General features: G+C 48.2%; 1 protein-coding gene across 1 annotated transcript in view; it reads left to right on the top strand.

The window, feature by feature from the left end:
- The window catches only part of SFRP1 (secreted frizzled related protein 1), a 35,193-nt gene extending 22,295 nt beyond the window's left edge, over positions 1-12,898 (top strand). Inside the window, exon 3 of the mRNA XM_028741515.2 lies at positions 10,655-12,898. Within this exon, the coding sequence (XP_028597348.2) occupies positions 10,655-10,977 (323 nt within the window). The 3' untranslated portion in view covers positions 10,978-12,898. The remainder of the gene's footprint in view (positions 1-10,654) is intronic.
- The last annotated feature ends 6,435 nt before the right edge of the window (positions 12,899-19,333 follow it).

The following is a 19,333-nucleotide window of genomic DNA, read 5'->3' as shown; positions in this document are numbered from 1 at the left end:
CCTGCAATTTCAATTTATGGCAGAAAGCTGGGGGCAATCAATAGCCCAGTGAGGACTGCTCATGCTCAGAGGCCATGGGATGCTTACTGACTTTGGGGGAGAAAAAAATGGAAAATGGGAGGATGTGTGTGAAGTGGATGCTGGGATGCTAAACAGCAACAAGTCAATCTTGCCTGACCACATTTGCAGAAAACTCCACCCTGCGATGTTTTGCTGTAGAGCTGGCAAGCCACTGTGGTGGGCGATGTTTGCCCATGCACCAAGGTAAGCTCTTGGCTGTTCCTGGCAGGGGCTTTGTGATGGTCTGGCTTATGGTCATCCCCAACCAGAAATTTCCAAGTGTGTGGTAAAGCACACTCCTGTGCTGCAATGGCTGGTGTGCCCTGACAAATGAATACATGAATTCATTCCCCTGTGAGCCCCAAACTACCCACTTACTGAAGGGGGTCCCCACAGTGTCTCTGCATGACTCACGGCTCCAGCCTTACCTCTTCCTGGGTGTCCAGTTTTGCTGCATATCTCCATCAGGTAGAGTTGGACCACCCACATCTCTTGGATGTTTCTGCAAAATCACCTGCCACCAGAGAGCTTGCCCATTGCATCTATGAATGAGTCCCTGTGCTGGGGTTGTATCTTCCCAGTCATAAGGCACATCCAGAGCCATGTAGAAACAAAGGAACTGGATGGGCTTCGCTGAAGATGGATCATTCTTTTTTTCTCACACACTACAGAAGTAAACCTTTTTCCATGTGAGAATGAAGCAGACCTCCAGGTTTCACTTGGGAAGGAATGTGGTCCAGCAATCTTGCTTTTTGGAAACTTCACTCGATGGAGCTTGAGATTTCTGCAGCATCCAGAGCCCCTGTGCATAGCAAGCTGGTCATTGCTTGCAATGCAGAGGAGTGTGGGATCTGTTGTCCTTTCCCCTTGGGAGGCATTTTGAGAGCAGTCCTCTAAAGCAATGAAAATCTATCACGGGTGGCAAGAGCAGCAGTGAGATGGACAGCATTGAAGAATGAAGGCTTTTGGAGCAGCCCATGAAAAATGGGGAGCAATTACATCCTGTTCCTGTTGTGTCAGGTCATTACAGGGAGTTAATGACTTTCCATTTGTTGGGGTGGAGGGGAGATTTCATTTGTGGTGATATATATTTATCAAAGAGTTGACGATAGTTTGCACAGTGGAAGTTTGCTCAGTTCACTCATCCCACTTTTGTCTCTGGCCAAACTATTTGCTAGGTTTTTGCATTGTTTGAAAAAGCAACAAACTCCGTTTGACCAGAGGCAACAGAGGCCTGAATGACAAGTGTGTGCATAGTTGAGGTGCACTGAACCATGGTGAATTTTGTTCCAGGAACAGGGGGTTACTTTTCACAGTCGTGGCTGTGGCTATTGTCAATTTTCTTTTCTTTAAAACTTTGCAAAATGCTGCCCACCAAGGAATCACCCGAGGCAGTAGATTTTGGGGTCTCCAGTGGAGGCCCCTTTGCTGCCCTGGCTGCTCCTCCTGAGATGTCCCAGGTCATTTCTCCTGAATCCTCCAGCTGTTCCCATTCTTCTGAGCTGGTGCTCCAGGAGTGGTGGCTTCTCCTGGGCAAAATCTGTGCTGGGCCCATCCTCATGGAATCAGACTAAAGTCAGTTCCATCCCATTACTGTGCAAGTTCTTGAGGATGACTCTGTATAAATCCTTAAAATCTGCACAGGTTATGTTGTATGTTTGTGTGTTGCTGTTGTTTTGGTAAATATAAATAGAAAACAGTAACAACCATCAAGAGAGTCACAAACGCATAAGCAAGTTCAATGAGGCCAAACTCTGGACATCATTGTTCAAGAGGAAATATGAGCGTGACTTTTAGCCATCCAAGTTCATCTTTCCACAGACCTCCCTGTGTTGGGGTCGGGGGTGGGGTTACAGTCATGTTCAGTTGTTGCAATATAATTGATGAAGCTTTTCCAACCAGCACTGAAGTCATCTGTGAAAGTCTGGCTCTGACCTTGTGCGCCAACTTCTCCATAAGTTGCACATAAGTTTTTAATGTAAAAATGAAGGAAAGCAATGCTACAGAGTGGTCTGCCTCATGAGTTCTTACAAGGAAGTCCGAGGGCTGCCTTTCTATCTCCATATTTTCTTGTTTTTACCAGGCAATTTCAGCTGCTTCAAAGCAACCAGTGATTGTGTGAGGCTGCACATCTTGAAGTCCATGTAGCAATTCCCCTTGGGGGTGAGGGGTCTTGGTGACCTGTCATTGGTCTCAAACCGAATTTTACATCTTTAACACACATTGCATGTGAAGTTTTATTTAATTTCTTCAGTTTGTGGATTTATAAACCACTTCACAACCAAAAGTTACCAAAGTGGATATAAAATGCAATATAAAATACAAAAGATGAGAAACTCATTCACCGAAAGGCAATAAATTCTACAATTATTCCAAAAAAATGACTTGGCCACACTTGAGGGGAAGTCTTCTTTGGAGAAAATTCCCCCGAGAGCAGCATCCTGTCACCAGGGGAATTGCTTCATTTCCGTTTGTGTGGCTGTAACAGCCCCGTCTCCTGGCTGGCTGCTCCATCTCTAGCTAGTGGCTAAATTGCTTTTATTACTTGCTATTATCGACTGAGTACATACTCACGATAAAAGGTAAAGGTACCCCTGCCCATACGGGCCAGTTGTGTCCGACTCTAGGGTTGCGTGCTCATCTCACTCTAGAGGCCGTGAGCCGGCGCCGTCCGGAGACACTTCCGGGTCACGTGGCCAGCGTGATGAAGCTGCTCTGGCGAGCCAGCACCAGCGCAGCACACGGAAACACCGTTTACCTTCCCGCTACAAAGCGGTACCTATTTATCTACTTGCACTTAGGGGTGCTTTTGAACTGCTAGGTGGGCAGGAGCTGAGACCAAACAACGGGAGCTCACCCCGGCGCGGGGATTCGAACCGCCGACCATACGATCGGCAAGTCCTAGGCACTGAGGTTTTACCCACAGCGCCACCCGCGTACTCACGATAGAAGATACCTAAACAGCCTCGGCCCAGTATACTTGAAGGAGCGTCTTCACCCCCATCGTTCAGCCCAGACACTGAGGTCCAACTCCGAGAAGTGAGGTTACAGAGAACCAGGCAGAGGGCCTTCTTGGTGGTGGCGCCCACCCTGTGGAACACCCTCCCATCAGATGTCATTGAGATAAACAACTATGGTATTTGACTTTTAGAAGAAGCAGCCCTATATTGGGAAATTTTTATGTCTTATGTTTTACAATTTTTGTATGTGCTATAAGCTGCCCAGAGTAAGTGGAGAGGATTTTCTCCCTCTTAACACTAGAACTTGTAGGCACAGAATGAAGCTGAATGTTGGGAGATGCAGGACAGAAAAAAGAAAGGACTTCTTCACACAGTCAGTCTATGGAACTCTCTCCCACTGGAGGAGGTGATGGCTGCAGACTTGGAGGGCTTTAGAAGACGTTTGGACAAATTCATGGAGGAGGAGGAGGAGGAGGAGGAGGAGGAGGAGGAGGAGAGGGCTATCAGTGGCTGCCAGCTGGGCTCTCCTCTGCCTGAATGGAGGCTGCAGTGCTTCTGAATCCCAGTTGCTGGAAGTGCAGGAAGAGAGAGGGCTGCTCTTGTGCTCGACTCCGGCTTGTGGGTTTCCTACTGAAGCATCTGGGTGACCACTGTGAGAACAGGAGGCTGGACTAGATGGACTCCTTTTGGCCTGATCCAGCAGGCTCTTCTTTTATAACTATCACTATAGTTTATATATATAGTTTATATAACTATAAAATCAGAACCAGTGAAGGCGGTGAAGGTCCTGTGTGAGTGTCTGGAGGCAGTTGGAGGATGGATGGCGGCTAACAGATTGAGATTGAATCCTGACAAGACAGAAGTACTGTTTTGCGGGGACAGGAGGCGGGCAGGTGTGGAGGACTCCCTGGTCCTGAATGGGGTAACTGTGCCCCTGAAGGACGAGGTGTGCAGCCTGGGAGTCATTTTGGACTCACAGCTGTCCATGGAGGCGCAGGTCAATTCTGTGTCCAGGGCAGCTGTCTACCAGCTCCATCTGGTACGCAGGCTGAGACCCCATCTGTCCGCAGACTGTCTTGCCAGAGTGGTGCATGCTCTGGTTATCTCCCGCTTGGACTACTGCAATGCGCTCTACGTGGGGCTACCTTTGAAGGTGACCCAGAAACTACAACTAATCCAGAACGCGGCAGCCAGACTGGTGACTGGGAGTGGCTGCCAAGACTTTAAAGCCCTAAACAGCCTCGGTCCAGTATATCTGAAGGAGCGTCTCCACCCCCCATTGCTCTACCCGGACACTGAGGTCCAGCTCCAAGGGCCTTCTGGCAGTTCCCTCACTGCAAGAAGCCAAGTTACAGGGAACCAGGCAGAGGGCCTTCTCGGTAGTGGCGCCCGCCCTGTGGAACGCCTTCCCACCAGATGTCAAAGAGGACAACAACTACCAGACTTTTAGAAGACACCTGAAGGCAGCCCTGTTTAGGGAAGCTTTTAATGTTTGATGTATTACAGTATTTTAATATTTTTTTGGAAGCCGCCCAGAGTGGCTGGGGAAGCCCAGCCAGATGGGCGGGGTATTATTATTATTATTATTATTATTATTATTATTATTATTATTATTATTATTATCATCATCATCATCACTAGCTGGCAGCAAAATTGCTTTAAAAAAGCAAAATGACAGAAGACAAGCAGGTTTCCCTCAGACCACTTGAATGAAAATCCACAGCAGAGTGGTCATCTGGCAATGCAGAATGAAGCCCCGTCCTGTTCCCTGCATAGGGAATCTGGGCAGGAAGGGCTGGTGCTTCCACTTAGCACCAGGACTTGTGGGATTCCCTGCCCCCATCCTTAGTGATGATGCTTTGGCTTGTAAGTCAGGGAAGGAGGAGTTTAATGAGTCCAGGGAAAGAAGATTGAGTTCCTGGTAGGACTGGGCAATATATCATCATATATCACCAGCTAAACATTGTGATATAATGATATATCATGATGCCTGAAAATAAGAAGGAAGGAGAAAATAAGGTGGGGAGGAAGAAGCAGGTGACGGTTGATTCCTGCATGTGGACTTCAAACCGGTTTGAACTGGTGGAGTAGCCAGCCAGCCCTCTGTAGCCAGCCCCACAGATGATTGGGGACGCCTTGCGCAGGTTCTGCCACTGTATGGCAAGGCCAGGTGAGTGTCGCTGCCCAGGGCAGAGTGCATCAGCCGGGGCACCGCATGGCACTGTGCATGCAAACAAGGAGCCCCAGAGTGTTGCTGGCCTCCCCAGGCACTGACCTCCCCAGAGTCGAGGGCATTCATGGAACAGCCTCTTCCCTGAGCTGCTCTGGGCCACCGCCAGCTCTGGCTCACATCAATTGTGGCCTCTCGTGCAAGCAGTGGCTACGGGGAGCCACCCTCTGGAGCATTGGCTCCTGCCGGGTGAGGCACCTGAGGTAGCTCTGTTCCGCCTTAGTGCCGGGGCACAGCTCCTATGCAGCCCTGGAGGCGAGGAAGAGAAGCTAGGGCTGCTCCTGCCACTGCTCACAGGACTCAGCCATACCTCCACTGCCCAGTGCCCCGTTAGAGGAGGAAGGGAGGACGGAGGCAGCTTCCTCCAAGCCGGATTGCCCTTCCTACTGCTCCTACTGTGTCACCCCAGAGGTGGAGAGAGTTTGCCAGGCAGGAGGCCACAGAAAGGGCTCAGCTTCAGCCTGGAGGTCAGCCTCTTAAGGATTCTTTCGGCAGGGTGGTGAACTGCAGAGGGGTAGGCTTGATGGGGGCTCACGAGGCTGTTGTTCACCCCCATCCCTTCTTGTAGAAAGAGCTGCTCACATGAAGCTCACATGATGATGCCACCCCCCTCCTGGGTTACCTACTGTGGATGGTAACCAGAGGCAGCACTGCCAGGAAAGCCCCCAGGCCGCATGAGTGGGCTGTGCATCACAGCAGGCCTTGCGCCCACCTGTGTGTGCTGCTTTGCCCACAGGGTGCAGGCCGGTGCCACTGCCGCGTTGTGGCATATGCTTGAGTGAGTGGCAAGCAGGCATCAGGTGGAAGAGGGAGTGAGATGAAATGCCGGAGGACAGAGCTGTGTGTTCCGTGGGGACCACCCTGCACCCCTTCAGAAGCCTGGCGCCCTGAGCTGCAGAAGAGGACCCTATCCTGATTCAGCCGTTAGTTTGATCTGTTTCTGTATGTGGAATGGGGAGGGTGTGGGGGTCACCTTCGCCTTTGCCTCAGGCAGCAAAATGTCTAGAGCCAGTCCTGCTTACAGTTGAGCATCCCTTTCTTACCTGGTCCTCTGATGCCCATAGCCTACTGCAACTCACTGCATTCGTACATTCTTCTTTTCTTTTGTCTAGCTGCATCCATCTGGATATTTCCTGTACATGCTGATGCTAAAATTAAGTTCTTGCTGAGCTCTTTTCTGGGTGAATAATGGCTGTGATGAAGGATGACCGAATGGTGCAGGGTTCAGTGGAGTGGCTGAACGCCCATCAATCTGGATGGGATTCCAGTTTCTCCGTCATTTGCACCTCAGGGATCCCACCTGGGACAGGATGCTCAAGCGTGCTGATGGGGAAGCTGGGGGACCAGCAAAGGGATATTTGCTTTGGCAGCTCCACTGAAGGCCAAAAGCCGAGACCTGTGATGATAAGTGGCTGTATTTAAACTCTACTCTTTCCCTGGCAGTGCTTGCAGTGGAGGGTTAGGGGGTGAAGGCTTTTTTTTCAGAGGAAAGACTTCCAAGCCAGTCTTCTCCTCTGGCCGTTTGCCCAATGACTTCTGCAGGCGAAAACGATAAAGGGAGTCCTTGCAGTAGCCGGACCAACCTCCAGGTGGGATGAGGGCTATGCAGGACAGTGGACTTGCCTCAGGAATGGGTGGAAAACAACTAAATTTGGAAATACAGAAAAGCTAGGTGGGCAAATGTTGGGAAGTGCCTGGAGCTCTCCTTCCTCCACTGCAGGGGTGTCAGCAAACAGTTCTTTTAAAAAAGAAATTATTCTGTGAACTGCCCTGACACCTCCGGGTATAAAGGTAAAGGTAAAGGACCCCTGACAGTTAATTCCAGTCGCAGACGACTCTGGGGTTGTGGCGCTCATCTCACTCTATAGGCCAAGGGAGCCACCATTTGTCCGCAGACAGTTTTTCCAGGTCATGTGGCCAGCATGACTAAGCTGCTTCTGGCGAAACTAGAGCAGCTCACAGAAGCACTGTTTACCTTCCCGCCAGAGCGGTACCTATTTATCTACTTGCACATTGACGTGCTTTCAAACTGCTAGGTTGGCAGGAGCAGGGACCAAGCAACAGGAGCTCACCCCGTCGCGGGGATTTGAACCGCCGACCTTCTGATCGGCAGGCCCTAGGCTCTGTGGTTTAGACCACAGCACCACCTGCGTCCCTCCGGGTATAGGGCGGTCTATAAATTCAGTAAAAATAAAAATAAAAATGTAAGTTCCTCCCCTGAAATCTGGCAGAAATCCCACCAATAGGAGCATAGGAAGCTGCCTGATATTGAGTCAGACAATGGGCCTACCCACCTCAGCATTGCCTGTGCCAGGGAGAGCCAATGTTTGTGGACTACAACTTCCATCATCCCTGACCTGCCGGCTGGGGCTGGTGGGAGCTGGAGTTCACCAACATCTTGAGGACACCATGTGGCTGTCCCTGTTCTACGCTGACTGGCAGCGGCTTTCAGGTAGGGGCAGCGGTGGAGCATGCTCCCATGGCCCCCAGGGGCGCTGGAGCCCGCTGTGCCTGGCCAGGCCTTGCCATTCACCCTCTGCAAAGGCCAAGAGGGCTGGGCTAACCCTTTTTAACTTGACAGAGTCTGGCTTATGAAGGCACATAAGCTCCCCATGGCCAGTTGTTAGTTATTGGAAGAGCCCAGCTCCTTGGCTCTGTGTAAGGCAGCTTCCTGCTTTGGCTCCCTACCCTGACGGGCCTTTTGCTATCTTAACCCTGCCCTGGGCATCTGCCTTCCCCCTCAGGGACCAAGCCAGGACCAGGTCAAGGCAAGAGAAATATGTGCAGCTGGGAGCACAGATTGTACCATGAACTGAACAAGATGTTTGACCGCTTAAGCTTTTTCCGTTGCTTTAGTTGCATGTGGCCCTGGAGGATCCAATCTGTGGCTGATGTTCTCCAGGCATATGATGGAGGGGGCTTTGGCCCATAAAAGCTTATGCAACCATAAATGTTGTTTGTGCTTAAGGTGCTGCAACTCTTGGGTCCCGTTTTGCCTGGGCTTTGTTGACAAGTCAGCAGCAAAGCTGTGTGGATGACAGCCAGGCATGCCGTGGTGCTGCTCTCTCGGGAAGATGCAGTTTCTGCCTTCCCGCTCTGCACCTCAAGAGTGAAGGTGCTCGGGACAGCTTGCCACTGCAGGCACAGCCCCAGACTTGTGTGTGTTGGGGGGGGGGGAGGAAGAGAAGCTAATTTGCTGTGACTTAAATGGAAAATATTCTCAGCTGGGCACAGAGCTTTCTCTGAGTTATTGATTGCAGCTTCAGCCCACAGTGAATGTTCCTTTGCGGGTGACGGTGTGATGGAATTCAGTTTAATAGGGCAAACAGGACGTCAATGTGTTGTGCATTAAACATGCCCTTTCTCTCTCCTGCTTGGCTCTGTTTGTTGCTCAAGCGCATATGGCCCTTCAGCAGGACTAGTCAGTCTGCAGATTGCACCATGCTTGAAACATGGTGCATCATCCGTGCGCCCTTTTCTTGTCGTGCTACCTTCTTGGTTGTACATGGTGCTTTGCAGAGTAAAGGAAGCAAAGGGAAAGACCTGCCCTGAGAAGAGTTCACAGTGTAAATTTCAAAGCAAGGGAGATGACAGAAGAAAGGAACAGCAGAGATGGGTGGGAAGAGACAGAGGTAGGAGTAACAGGCAACTGGGTTGGAGTTTAGCAAAGTCACTTAAATAATACAGGCAGAGTCCAGAGAGGAAAGCCCCGATAAACACTTTACTGAGCAAACTGAGCAAAAACAGTGTATAATTTGAGAAGAAAGGAGCAGACCTTGTTTATAGCAGGCAGACATATAACCAGACATACAGAAGAAAAGCTTTTGCAGAACTGTACAATCAGCACTTCAGCAAGGATTAAGCTATTCTGCCTGGTTGCTAAGCAACATCTCCATCATTCCCCTTCTTAGCTAGTCGACTTTAACACCAACAGAATTAACCCCTGAGTTATACACTGAATGATCTCTGCTGTTGCATTTCCAACATGAGACACATCCAGTTCCACATACTTAGGTTTAGTTTCTGAAAGGAGTGAGGGACAAAGGAGTTAATCTGAGGGCTTCACAGAAATGGTGGATTTTGACCGGTATTTAAAGTGGTGGTGTTGGTGGGGGAGGTGTGGCCCTGTGTAGGTCAGGAGTGGGGCACAAGCCTTATCAGCCAGAGGGCCACATGGCCTCAAAGACAACCTTCCAAGAACCACTTGCATTGTGCGCGGGGTGGGGGGTGGTGGGGGGTGCCAGAGGCAAAAATGAGTGGAGCAGGCAGTGTGACTCTTCTTAGCTTTATGTGTACCTTCCAGACCTGCAAAAGCCAGAGTGGGGTGACTATATCTGCAACTGCTCTGCTTTGTGCTTCTGGATTGCTGACAGCTGCAGGTGGAGAGAGGAGAGAGTGATCCTGTGCTCATGTCCTGTTTCCCACAGGCATTTGGTTGGCCACTATCTGTTTCTTTAAAATTCCACTAAATTGCAGCCACAGTTGGAAATGAGAGATCTGCAGTGAGATGGAGAGGAACATTTGACCTTTTGGCCCCACCACACAAATGTGCACAAACAACCCACACAGCGCTTGGCTCTAGGGAGAGGGGCAATCCTGCCTGTCTGGCTGCAAAAGTTCACTTGGGGTTCCAGAGTTTTGGAAGTGGCATTGCTCTTCTGTTTCAAGTTGCAAGCAAAACTGCAAGGATTGGGTGCTACTAAAGCTCCTATATCTAGGATCGCTCACAGTGCAATCCTATGCAGGCCTGCTCAAAAGTCAGGGTGATCAAGGTAAACCTTGGTTTTTTGATTGCTGCCTCAATGCAATTGACAGAAGATCACAACTTAAGAGACCGTGAGTGTAGACTTGAACAAGCTTGTTTGTGCTAAATTCAGATGCCGTTGGGTGAAATGTATGTACAGTATGTACACACATATAGGGATATGCAATATCCCTCCATCTTTGGCCACAGGACAGTTGGCTATTGTTGTTTTCTGTAAGAGGCTAGCACTCATTTATTTCTCAATTATTTCTTTTTATTATAAAGCTTTGCAATAGAAAACTATCTGCAACAGGAAGTTGCAACAGGAAAATAACATTTTATCTTTCCTCCCACTTTTGTTACGAAGAGAGCAGATGACGCCTTTCCACTCCCTGATTGCTGACACCAAGACCTGCAAATCATAATGCCAACCTATCTATTAACCCCTATTAATAATTTATCTCTTGACCTTTCCCACGATTATTTTTTTCAAGTTGATGCGTGCTGCATCAGTGTTCATGTCTTATTAATTTTGTGGTATAAGAAATGAAGTCGTTCCATGCAGTGAAATGGGATTCTGCTTTCACCTGTCCTATGATCACATGTGCCTGATGGGTAAGAGTTTTAAAAATTCCTTTTCCCATTTCTTTTGACTTCCAGCTTTAAAGATGAAAATAAAAGAGGTAAAAAAAGAAAATGGAGACAAGAAGATCATCCCCAAGAAGAAGAAGCCCTTGAAATTGGGCACCATCAAGAAGAAAGATCTCAAGAAGCTGGTGCTGTATTTGAAGAACGGGGCAGACTGTCCTTGCCACCAACTGGACAACCTCAGTCACCAGTTTCTCATCATGGGGCGCAAAGTGAAGACCCAGTACCTTCTGACGGCCATCCACAAGTGGGATAAGAAAAACAAAGAGTTCAAAAAGTTCATGAAGAAAATGAAAAGTCCTGAGTGCCCCACATTTCACTCCGTCTTCAAATGATCAGATGGTGCCAGGATTGGAACATTTCTTCTCTTCTCTTTGTTTTGTTTTGTTGCTGGCCCTGAACTTGCACAGACTTTCTTTTGGACTTGGTGGCTCATACATTTTGGCTCCTTCTGCCCTGGTGGACACTGAACTTTGATCCCTTGTCGTTTCTTTCTGTTTGTTCCTTTAGAGCAGGGGTGGGCAACCTCAGGCCCAGGTCCAAATGCAGCCCTCCAAGCCTCTCTGTCTGTCACTGGGGACACATCTCCTCAGCCACGCACCCCTGCCCAGGCCATCTTGGAAACGAGGAGACTGAGGGGATATGAGAGCCGTCTTCAAATATCTCAAGGGCTGTCACATGGAAGAGGGAGCTCTGGAGGGTAGGGCTCAAACCAGTGGATTCGAGTTACAAGAAATGAGATTCTGACTAAACAGGAATAACTTTCTGACAGTAAGAGCTGTTCAACAGGGGAACAGACTCCCATGAGAGGTGGTGGATGGGGGCAGATTTGGGTAATCTTTGAGCCAGGCTAAAATTTGGCACCCCAAATGAATCTTCTCAGTGATGGATCTTCTCAATGTTGTGCCCCCTTAGCTCAGTGCCCTGTGCAGGGCACTGCCCTAAATCTGGTGTTGCGTGGACTCTCCTTCTTTGGAAATTTTTAAGCAGAGGTTGGATGGCCATCTGTCACGCATGATCTAGTTGAGCTTTCTGCAATGCAGGGGGTTGGAGTCCGATGACCCTCTCGATTCCTTCCAACTTTATATATAATTCTATGATTCTATAAGCCCCTGACTGAGGTAATTTTGAAAGGAAGCACTTTCAGCAGAGCTGTGCTGGCTGCTCTCCAGTTTTCAGGGAGAAATCTTCAATGTCACTGGGGTGTAAGTTTTCACTAAAAAAGTAAGATTTCTGAATAACCTCCTTTTTCTGATTCTGTCATTTCTCCTGGCTATTTCTTCAGTGACCATCCATGTGGATGATCCCACCCAGTAAGGAATCCTGTGGTGAATGGGATAGTGTCATAGCAAGAGGTGGCCAGTTAGATTTTGCTGTGTGATGATGCCACTGTAGGTAACTGAGGGCAGTATAACGGAATATATAACTGAATAGAAAGACATCTCTTTCTTTCTTTCTTTCTTTCTTTCTTTCTTTCTTTCTTTCTTTCTTTCCTTTTGGCAAGGCAAAAACATCGACAAAAACTGTGAGGTATTTCAACTCAGCTTTAGTCTGTAAAAAAACAAAAACTCAGCTTTAGTCTGAGTGTCTGCAGGTGCAACAGGAAGTAATGAGGACCCTAAGACCACCCACATATGTCATGCTTACTTGATGTGTTTTAAATCATTTCATTGGATCATAGAGTTGGAAGTGAACTTAGAAGACTACCTAGTTCAGTCCCTCCCTGAAAGGCCGTCCGGCCTCTGCTTAAGAAACCCCTCACAAAGGGGTGTCCACCCCCTTCCAAGTCTGTTCCACAGCTTGTAACATCAGGAAGTCCTTCCTAACGAGGGGTCTGATTGTGTTTTGTTTTGGAAAGTGTGGATTTGATAGATTCATCTTTAAATGGGAACTGAATTGAATTTCTCCCCTAATCATAGTTCAGTGTCCCCTGCTGGAGGACCCTCATTAATTCACATTAGATTGGTAGAAATCTCTCCCCTTTGGCTCATCAATTCAGTTTTGAAAGAAGGAAGCTCAGAAGAGCTTCTTTCTTCTGACAAAATTTCTACATAGGTGGTTGTTGAAAGATGGAGTTCAATGCCCCATCTGGCTCCTCTTCTGCTTCCACAGCTCGGCTAGTATTTCAGCCCACATATCATCACATGAACCAGCAGAAGGTTGTGTGCAACCCTCACACTCTCCTGTGGAATAAATGGAAGCACTTGGGTTCCGGTTGCCTCCTCAAGGCAGACGAAGGGAGGGGAGAACCATGGTTCGAGAACCCCTGGGGACGAAGGGAGGGGAGAAACAGTTCGAGAACCCCTGGGTTCCACTCCATTTGTCCTGTGTGTTGCCAAGGCACAGGATTAAGCAGATAAAGAGTTAATTGTTAAATTGGCAGAATGGGGGTAGAGTAAGTTTAATAATGCCATAGTTCAGAAATGACTGGTGTCTGTATTTGGGGGGGAGGCATTCTTTAAATCAGCCTTCCCCCAACCATTTGTTTTACACTACAGCTCCCCTCATTTCTGACCATTGGATTTGCCACCTAGGTTGGGGAGGCTGCTGTACACAATGGTCTGAGGGCTCGGAGAAAGAAGTGCATTTTGCTGCAGAAACAGATCCTTCTGGAATGTTCATAGAATTGTAGGGTTGGAAGGGACGAACCCCCTCCAGTGTGGGAATCTTTTCCAACATTGCCCAATGTGGGGCTTGAACCCCAAAACCTGAGGTTAAGTCTCATGCTCTATCCAGGGGCGAAGGAAGGCTCTCCAGCACCCAGCGTGGGGTGTCGAGGGGCGGGGCAAACCGCCCGGTAGTGCATGCGCGGCACTGATACACTCAAGCGCCGTACGGATGGCGGTGGGATCTTCTGCTCACGGCGGCGGGACGAGCACCCCGCGGGGTACCTTCTTGTCACCCCCCTCAGAGATGGCACCCAGTGTGGACTGTCCCCTGCCCCCTTCCTCCGCCACTGGCGCTATCCACTGAGCTGTCCCAGGTGCCATCCAGCATTAACAGCCTCACAATTATGGAGCACACCATGCACTCAGGAACAGCATATTACATACCAATATAATTTTTACATTTACAAATTGCTTAGGGAAAGCAAAAGAGATGTGTAGCATTAAAGTATGGAATATGTATTGCAACTTGAAAACATTTTTATCGTCCTTATGAATGAAGCTTTTTACTGCATACTGACTTCACTTTTGACAGCATCACCAGAGGCTAGATGAACATTGCTCTGGGGGCTGACAGCGGCCCATTCTTGTTCTAGTTATTTACTGAAAAGTGTAATCTAATGAACTGTTGCTAATTAATGTGTCAAGTTATTTTAACTGTGCTTGGACCTTGCTGGGTTCCTTTTTATTTCCCAGGAGGGAGAAGTTACATGATTGTTTATAACCCCCTTCCTTGGATTTTGTTTTTGGTAGCTTTTTCTAGTTTTAAAGTATGCTATTTTCTTGTTTCCTGAACCCCACCCCCTCTTAAATTCAGTTATTTTGTTGTTAAATGTGAGATATGTTGAGGTTTAAGAATGGAGTTTGTGCTTTTTTCTTCATTATTCTATTAATATTGATTTTCATAAGAATAACAGAACCCAAGGAGCAGAAAAATACATCCAATGCCATATGGCAATCTTTTTAGGCTACTTGTAAATCTTTGTATTACTCTGAAAAACAGAGATGTGGGGCATCCCTGGCCATTAGTCAGGCTGGCTGGAGCTGGTGGGAGTTGGAGTCCAGTAACATTGGGGGAGCTGCAGGTCCCCCACTCCAGCAAAGGCTCTATGGAGAGAAGCAGTCTCAACATTTGCCCAACCCCAGCAGCCCCATGATTCTCTGTGCAAGGTCTCTGACACAAAACACAGACTTCTCTTTCCAATACCATTTAAAATGGGATCAGGTATCAGTTCCTCATGGATGCTGGGAAGGGACAGAAGACACATCCATTGTTCAAAGCTGAGAAAGCAGGTGGCCTGGTTGGGGCCTCTGCACTCAGCACAGCCAAATTCTGCCCAACCATGGCTCCATGGTACCTTGACTCACCACCCGCCCCAAACCAGAGCTGCCACAATATCCCAGACTTCCCCAACCTGGTGCCCTCCAGGTGTTCTTGAACTCTAACTCCCATCAGCCCCAGCTAGCATGGCCAGTAGTCAGGGATGATAGGAGTTGTAGTCAAACAGCATGTGGGGGGACGGGACACCAGGTTGGAAACAGGCATAATATCCATTGTGAGAGCCAGTGTGGTGTAGTGGTTAAGAGCAGTGGACTCGTAATCTGGGGAACCGGGTTCGATTCCCCGCTCCTCCACATGCAGCTGCTGGGTGACCTTGGGCTGTTCACACTTCTCTGAAGCCTCTCAGCCTCACACACCTCACAGAGTGTTTGTTGTGGGGGAGGAAGGGAAAGGAGAATGTGAGCCGCTTTGAGACTCCTTCGGGTAGTGATAAAGCGGGATCCAAACTCAAATCCAAACTCTTCTTCTTCTTCATTGTTATATGAGGCAATATGAGACATTTACAAATTGGCTAAATATATGCAAATATTTCCAGTTTGCATATTGGATTCACTTCTAAAAGTTATGCATTTTTATTGTGGCTTTATAAAGAAAAACGGAAATTGTGTATAAGATCCCCCCAACATAAAACTGGCAAGCCAAAAATGAGGGGAGCTTTTTGCCAGTGGCAATTCTGGGAAATGCGGGGTGGGGTGGGGTGGAGAGAGCAAGAATATGAAGAGCAGGGATACTATAAATGCATTTCCTCTCGGGGAGTAGAGAGGTAAGACATGCTCAAGGCAAATTTGCCTGGTCTCTTCCTATTTCCCTCCCAATCACAGAATCAAGCTTTTCCAGTTCCATTTTGTGGGACTACTGGGCAGAAGAATCGGATTTGTTCCATGTAGTCAGGCCCAACTCAGATGCTTATTTTTGCTGTGATCTTGCCCATTCCCAATGGGGCTTGAGCAGGAGAATTGTTCACATAGATATTGTGCTCAATACTGATAAGGGTGTTGAATAAAACGTTTGGATTTTCTGCCAATGGCTGCAGTCCTATGCGCCCCTTTTGGGTGTAAGCCCTGCTGAACTCAGTGGGACTTACTTTGGAGTAAGCATGCATGGGATCAGGCTGTCCTGCACTGAGTTCTTGGGGTGACCTTCGTTTGTCGGAATACTGAAGGCAACCTATTGGTTTCCGCACACACAACATTTTTCTGTGCTATCTTTTCAAGTGGCAAGTTTCATTTTCTGCCCCACCTCCCCAGTGAAGGGGAATGATGGATCTTGTCCAAGGCAGAAGTGCAGAGCAATGTATGTGGCAATGAGCTAGCTTTGGCTCTGAAGGGAAGCACCTGTTTGAGTGGGGAAAACAAACCTGCATTTGGTTAACACGCTGCCTCCCTCAGTCCTGCGATGTAGTGGCTCTGGGTCTCTTAAGGAGTGTCAGTAGAGGTCATTGGATCAGCAAAGTAATCAATAAATGTGCAGGGATGTTCTGGAAGCTCCAGCACATTCTCTTGGGAGCCATCACTAGGCCTCCCCCCCCCCGCCGCCCATATCAGCACTATCAGCTACACATTGGGGCCAGTGATTATCTGTGTGCAGGTCATTGCACAAGGGAAGGACTTCTCCCTGAAATCCTGGTCTGCCACTGTCAGTCAGTGTTGATGATATGGAGAAAGATGGGCCCATGATCTGGCAAGGCAGATGGCAGCTCCCCCTTTTCCTAGGTCAGTGGCAGAAGGTCCTAAGTCTAATCCCCAGCATCTCCAGCTAAGAGGATATCATCTAGCAGGACTAGGAATGCCCCTTGCCTGCTTCCTTGGAGGTCTGCTGTTGAGTGGAACCAATGGAGTCGAGAGAGGGTGAGGCCACCTCGGGTGTTTGCAAAACATGCAGCCTGACCCTGCGCAGAAGAGAGTTGATTGGGTCTCACTGCCAAGGAAGCCGGCACAGGCTTGCAACTTTAGGGCCCAGGCCAATTTCCGAGGATCTGGCTTTCAAGGAAGAAGAGACTCCAGCACATCAGTGGCCGGAGCTGGTGCCCAGAATTGGACACACTGTTTGATGGAACCACTTCACTTCTATGTGCAGGCTCATACTTCTTCTGTTTCCCTCTCAAGTGCTTTCCCTGTGTCTATTCACGTTCATTTAACTAAAGTTTTTATGAGTGTTTTTATGAAGAAATGTTGTTTTCTAACCCTAGTTTGTTGTGTTTCAAGCGACCTGAGTGATCACCTGTAAATAAATCCATATTTAGGTTTTTATCTGTATCTAAGTTTTCGCCCTTCCTTTAACTTAAGGGCCTTTTCTGGGGCTTGAGATAGATAATAGTTCCCCCCTCCCGCCCCAATCGGAAAACAGTTTTCAAGAGGGATGACTGCTCTTAGCACATTTCTATCTCTGGTTAAAAGTTTTTGTACGGGGTTTCTTTGCATGCTTTGATAATGGTGCAAAACCTGTTTGATCAGGAGTGACAGCAGGACAAAACAAAAAAAAATTGTATGTGTCCATACTTCTGACTGTTAAAAATGCTGCATTATCTTATTTATGCCTCTGTGGGTCACCATGGAAAGGAGAATGAACGCCTTTGGAGGAAAGTGTCCCATCTCTCTCTGGTCCAGAGGCGCCAGCTTCCGAAAGAGAATTGTGGGGGTGTTGCGTGTGCAATATCACGACGCGGAAAGAGCTGTAGGTGGAGCTGGATGTGGTGGCCATGGAATTTCAGTGGCCGTGGCTCCTCCTGCTGCTGCTCTTGCCAACACCACTGATCGGGGGCTGCTTCCCCGCTCTTTCCCTTCCATGGCAGGAAGAGCAGAAGGAGCCAGCCACTGAAGCCACACTGCGCTTGGCTCTGCGCTCAGCCTCCTTGGCTGCCTTTGAACATGGGTGTGTGTGTGCTGCCCCCCAAATCTCTTCTAGCACACCCACCCAGCTGCTGATTGAAAGGTTCATTATATCCTGATATGAACAGGTCACCATCCGCCATCACAGATCTCGTGACACCTGTGTGTAAAATGCTGTGTCACTGAATTCAACGCAGGACTGGGAACAGATGCCTTGGCCTCCCACCTGAAGGTGGCCTTGACTGGAATGAAATATTAATGCCAGACTAAACATTTGCATGGCTCTCCCTCCCAAAATTAACACGACACAGCAGTGCAAAGTTTCACGAATTTGTGGCATTTCTCAAATTATGAGAGGGCCGTCGTGACTTGGCAGGATTCTGCCTTGCTCCACCTCCCCTGGCCTCAAGCCTTGGAAAGTTTATGTTAGCCCCCACCCACCCCCAATCCCACCACCATTTCCTTTGCCTGCCTCCTCACTCATTCTCAATGTTTATTTAATAATCCTGAAAGAGCTATTAAGCTTCCTGGCTTTAAATGTTTGCTAAACACCCTGTCAGCTCGACTTCGCTTGAGACGACCCGGGCTGTGGGGAGACAGTCCAAGCCTTGGGTTCTTTAAGGAATGGTAAGAAATCTGCTTGTTCCTTGGCAGACCTGCCCCCAACATGCACCCCTCCCCAAATGTGGGTCCAGGAGCCCCACAGCCTGGGACTCTGTGAGCTCCTCAAATAGAATGAATGGGCAATGGAGGGATTTGGCCTGGCCAGATCTGTCTCTAGTCAAGTAGCAAGGGACATCTGCTGGCTTTCACGGTGCAAGGGTCTCTGTGCAGGGTAGTTTACAACAGAGTAACACAAAAAGCAACATAGCGTGGATATGTAACACAGTTCCCATGAAGTGATGATGATGATAATAATAATGATGATGATAGTTGAAACACTACAATTCATAATAATCAGCAGTGCCAAATTATTCATGAATTGTTCAGTCACTGATGATCTCACCCAAAAGCTGGCTAGAAGGTGACGCCTTCAGCAGTTTCCTAAAAGAAAACCATGGTGTAGCTCGATGCACCTGAAGTAGGGAGAGTGCTCCGCAGATGTGAAGCCACCACTGAAAAGGCCCTTCTATGGAACCAGGCACTGCATGAGTCATTCTGTGTAACGACTGTCAGCCAGGTCTCCTTCTCTGACCTCAATGCCATGGGAGAAGGCATTCTCTTAGACTGATGTTATAGGCTTAGAAGGGGCACCACTAAACCCTAGAAATTAATAAATGGTAGGATTCTGATTATTTGGGATCAAAAGGGGAAAATACCAGCTGCAGAGGAATTCCTGAGCTAGCCTATGCAGGATGACCTGGCCAAGCTTAGGACCATTAAGAAAGCATTGAGGGCCATTGGCAAGGCAAGAGAACCATCCTTCTCACTTGCTCTGAGGTATTGTAGCACCCTGCTTGTGGTTAACGCTTAGCTGGAATGAAATATTCAACGCAGCAACAGAGAAATTAAAATAATAATTTATTTGTCAGACAAATAAATGTGAGGCACAGTGGTATATGATTACCAAGCTCTGGCCTGGCCTCCTGCCATTATGGCCAGCACTTATATTTCCTTAATCCAGCCCCCTTTGCTTCTCCTCTGGCTGCATCTGTCCAACCAGCCTGGTTGGAATTCCTATTGGCTGATTGGTATGACCAATCACAAAAATACACTCATTTCCTATTGCCTTTTATGGGAGACAAAGAGCTATATTTCCTTCCATTTATAATTGACAAACAAGTATTAATATATCTTTACATGTGTCTCAACAAGGAATCTTAATTACCAGCTCACCTCTTTGCCCTCCTTGCCC

Source organism: Podarcis muralis, chromosome 7, assembly GCF_964188315.1.
Source record: "Podarcis muralis chromosome 7, rPodMur119.hap1.1, whole genome shotgun sequence".
Classification (NCBI taxonomy): domain Eukaryota; kingdom Metazoa; phylum Chordata; class Lepidosauria; order Squamata; family Lacertidae; genus Podarcis; species Podarcis muralis.
The sequence above is the reverse complement of the archived record's forward strand: the minus strand, read 5'-3'. Positions and strand labels throughout refer to the sequence as shown.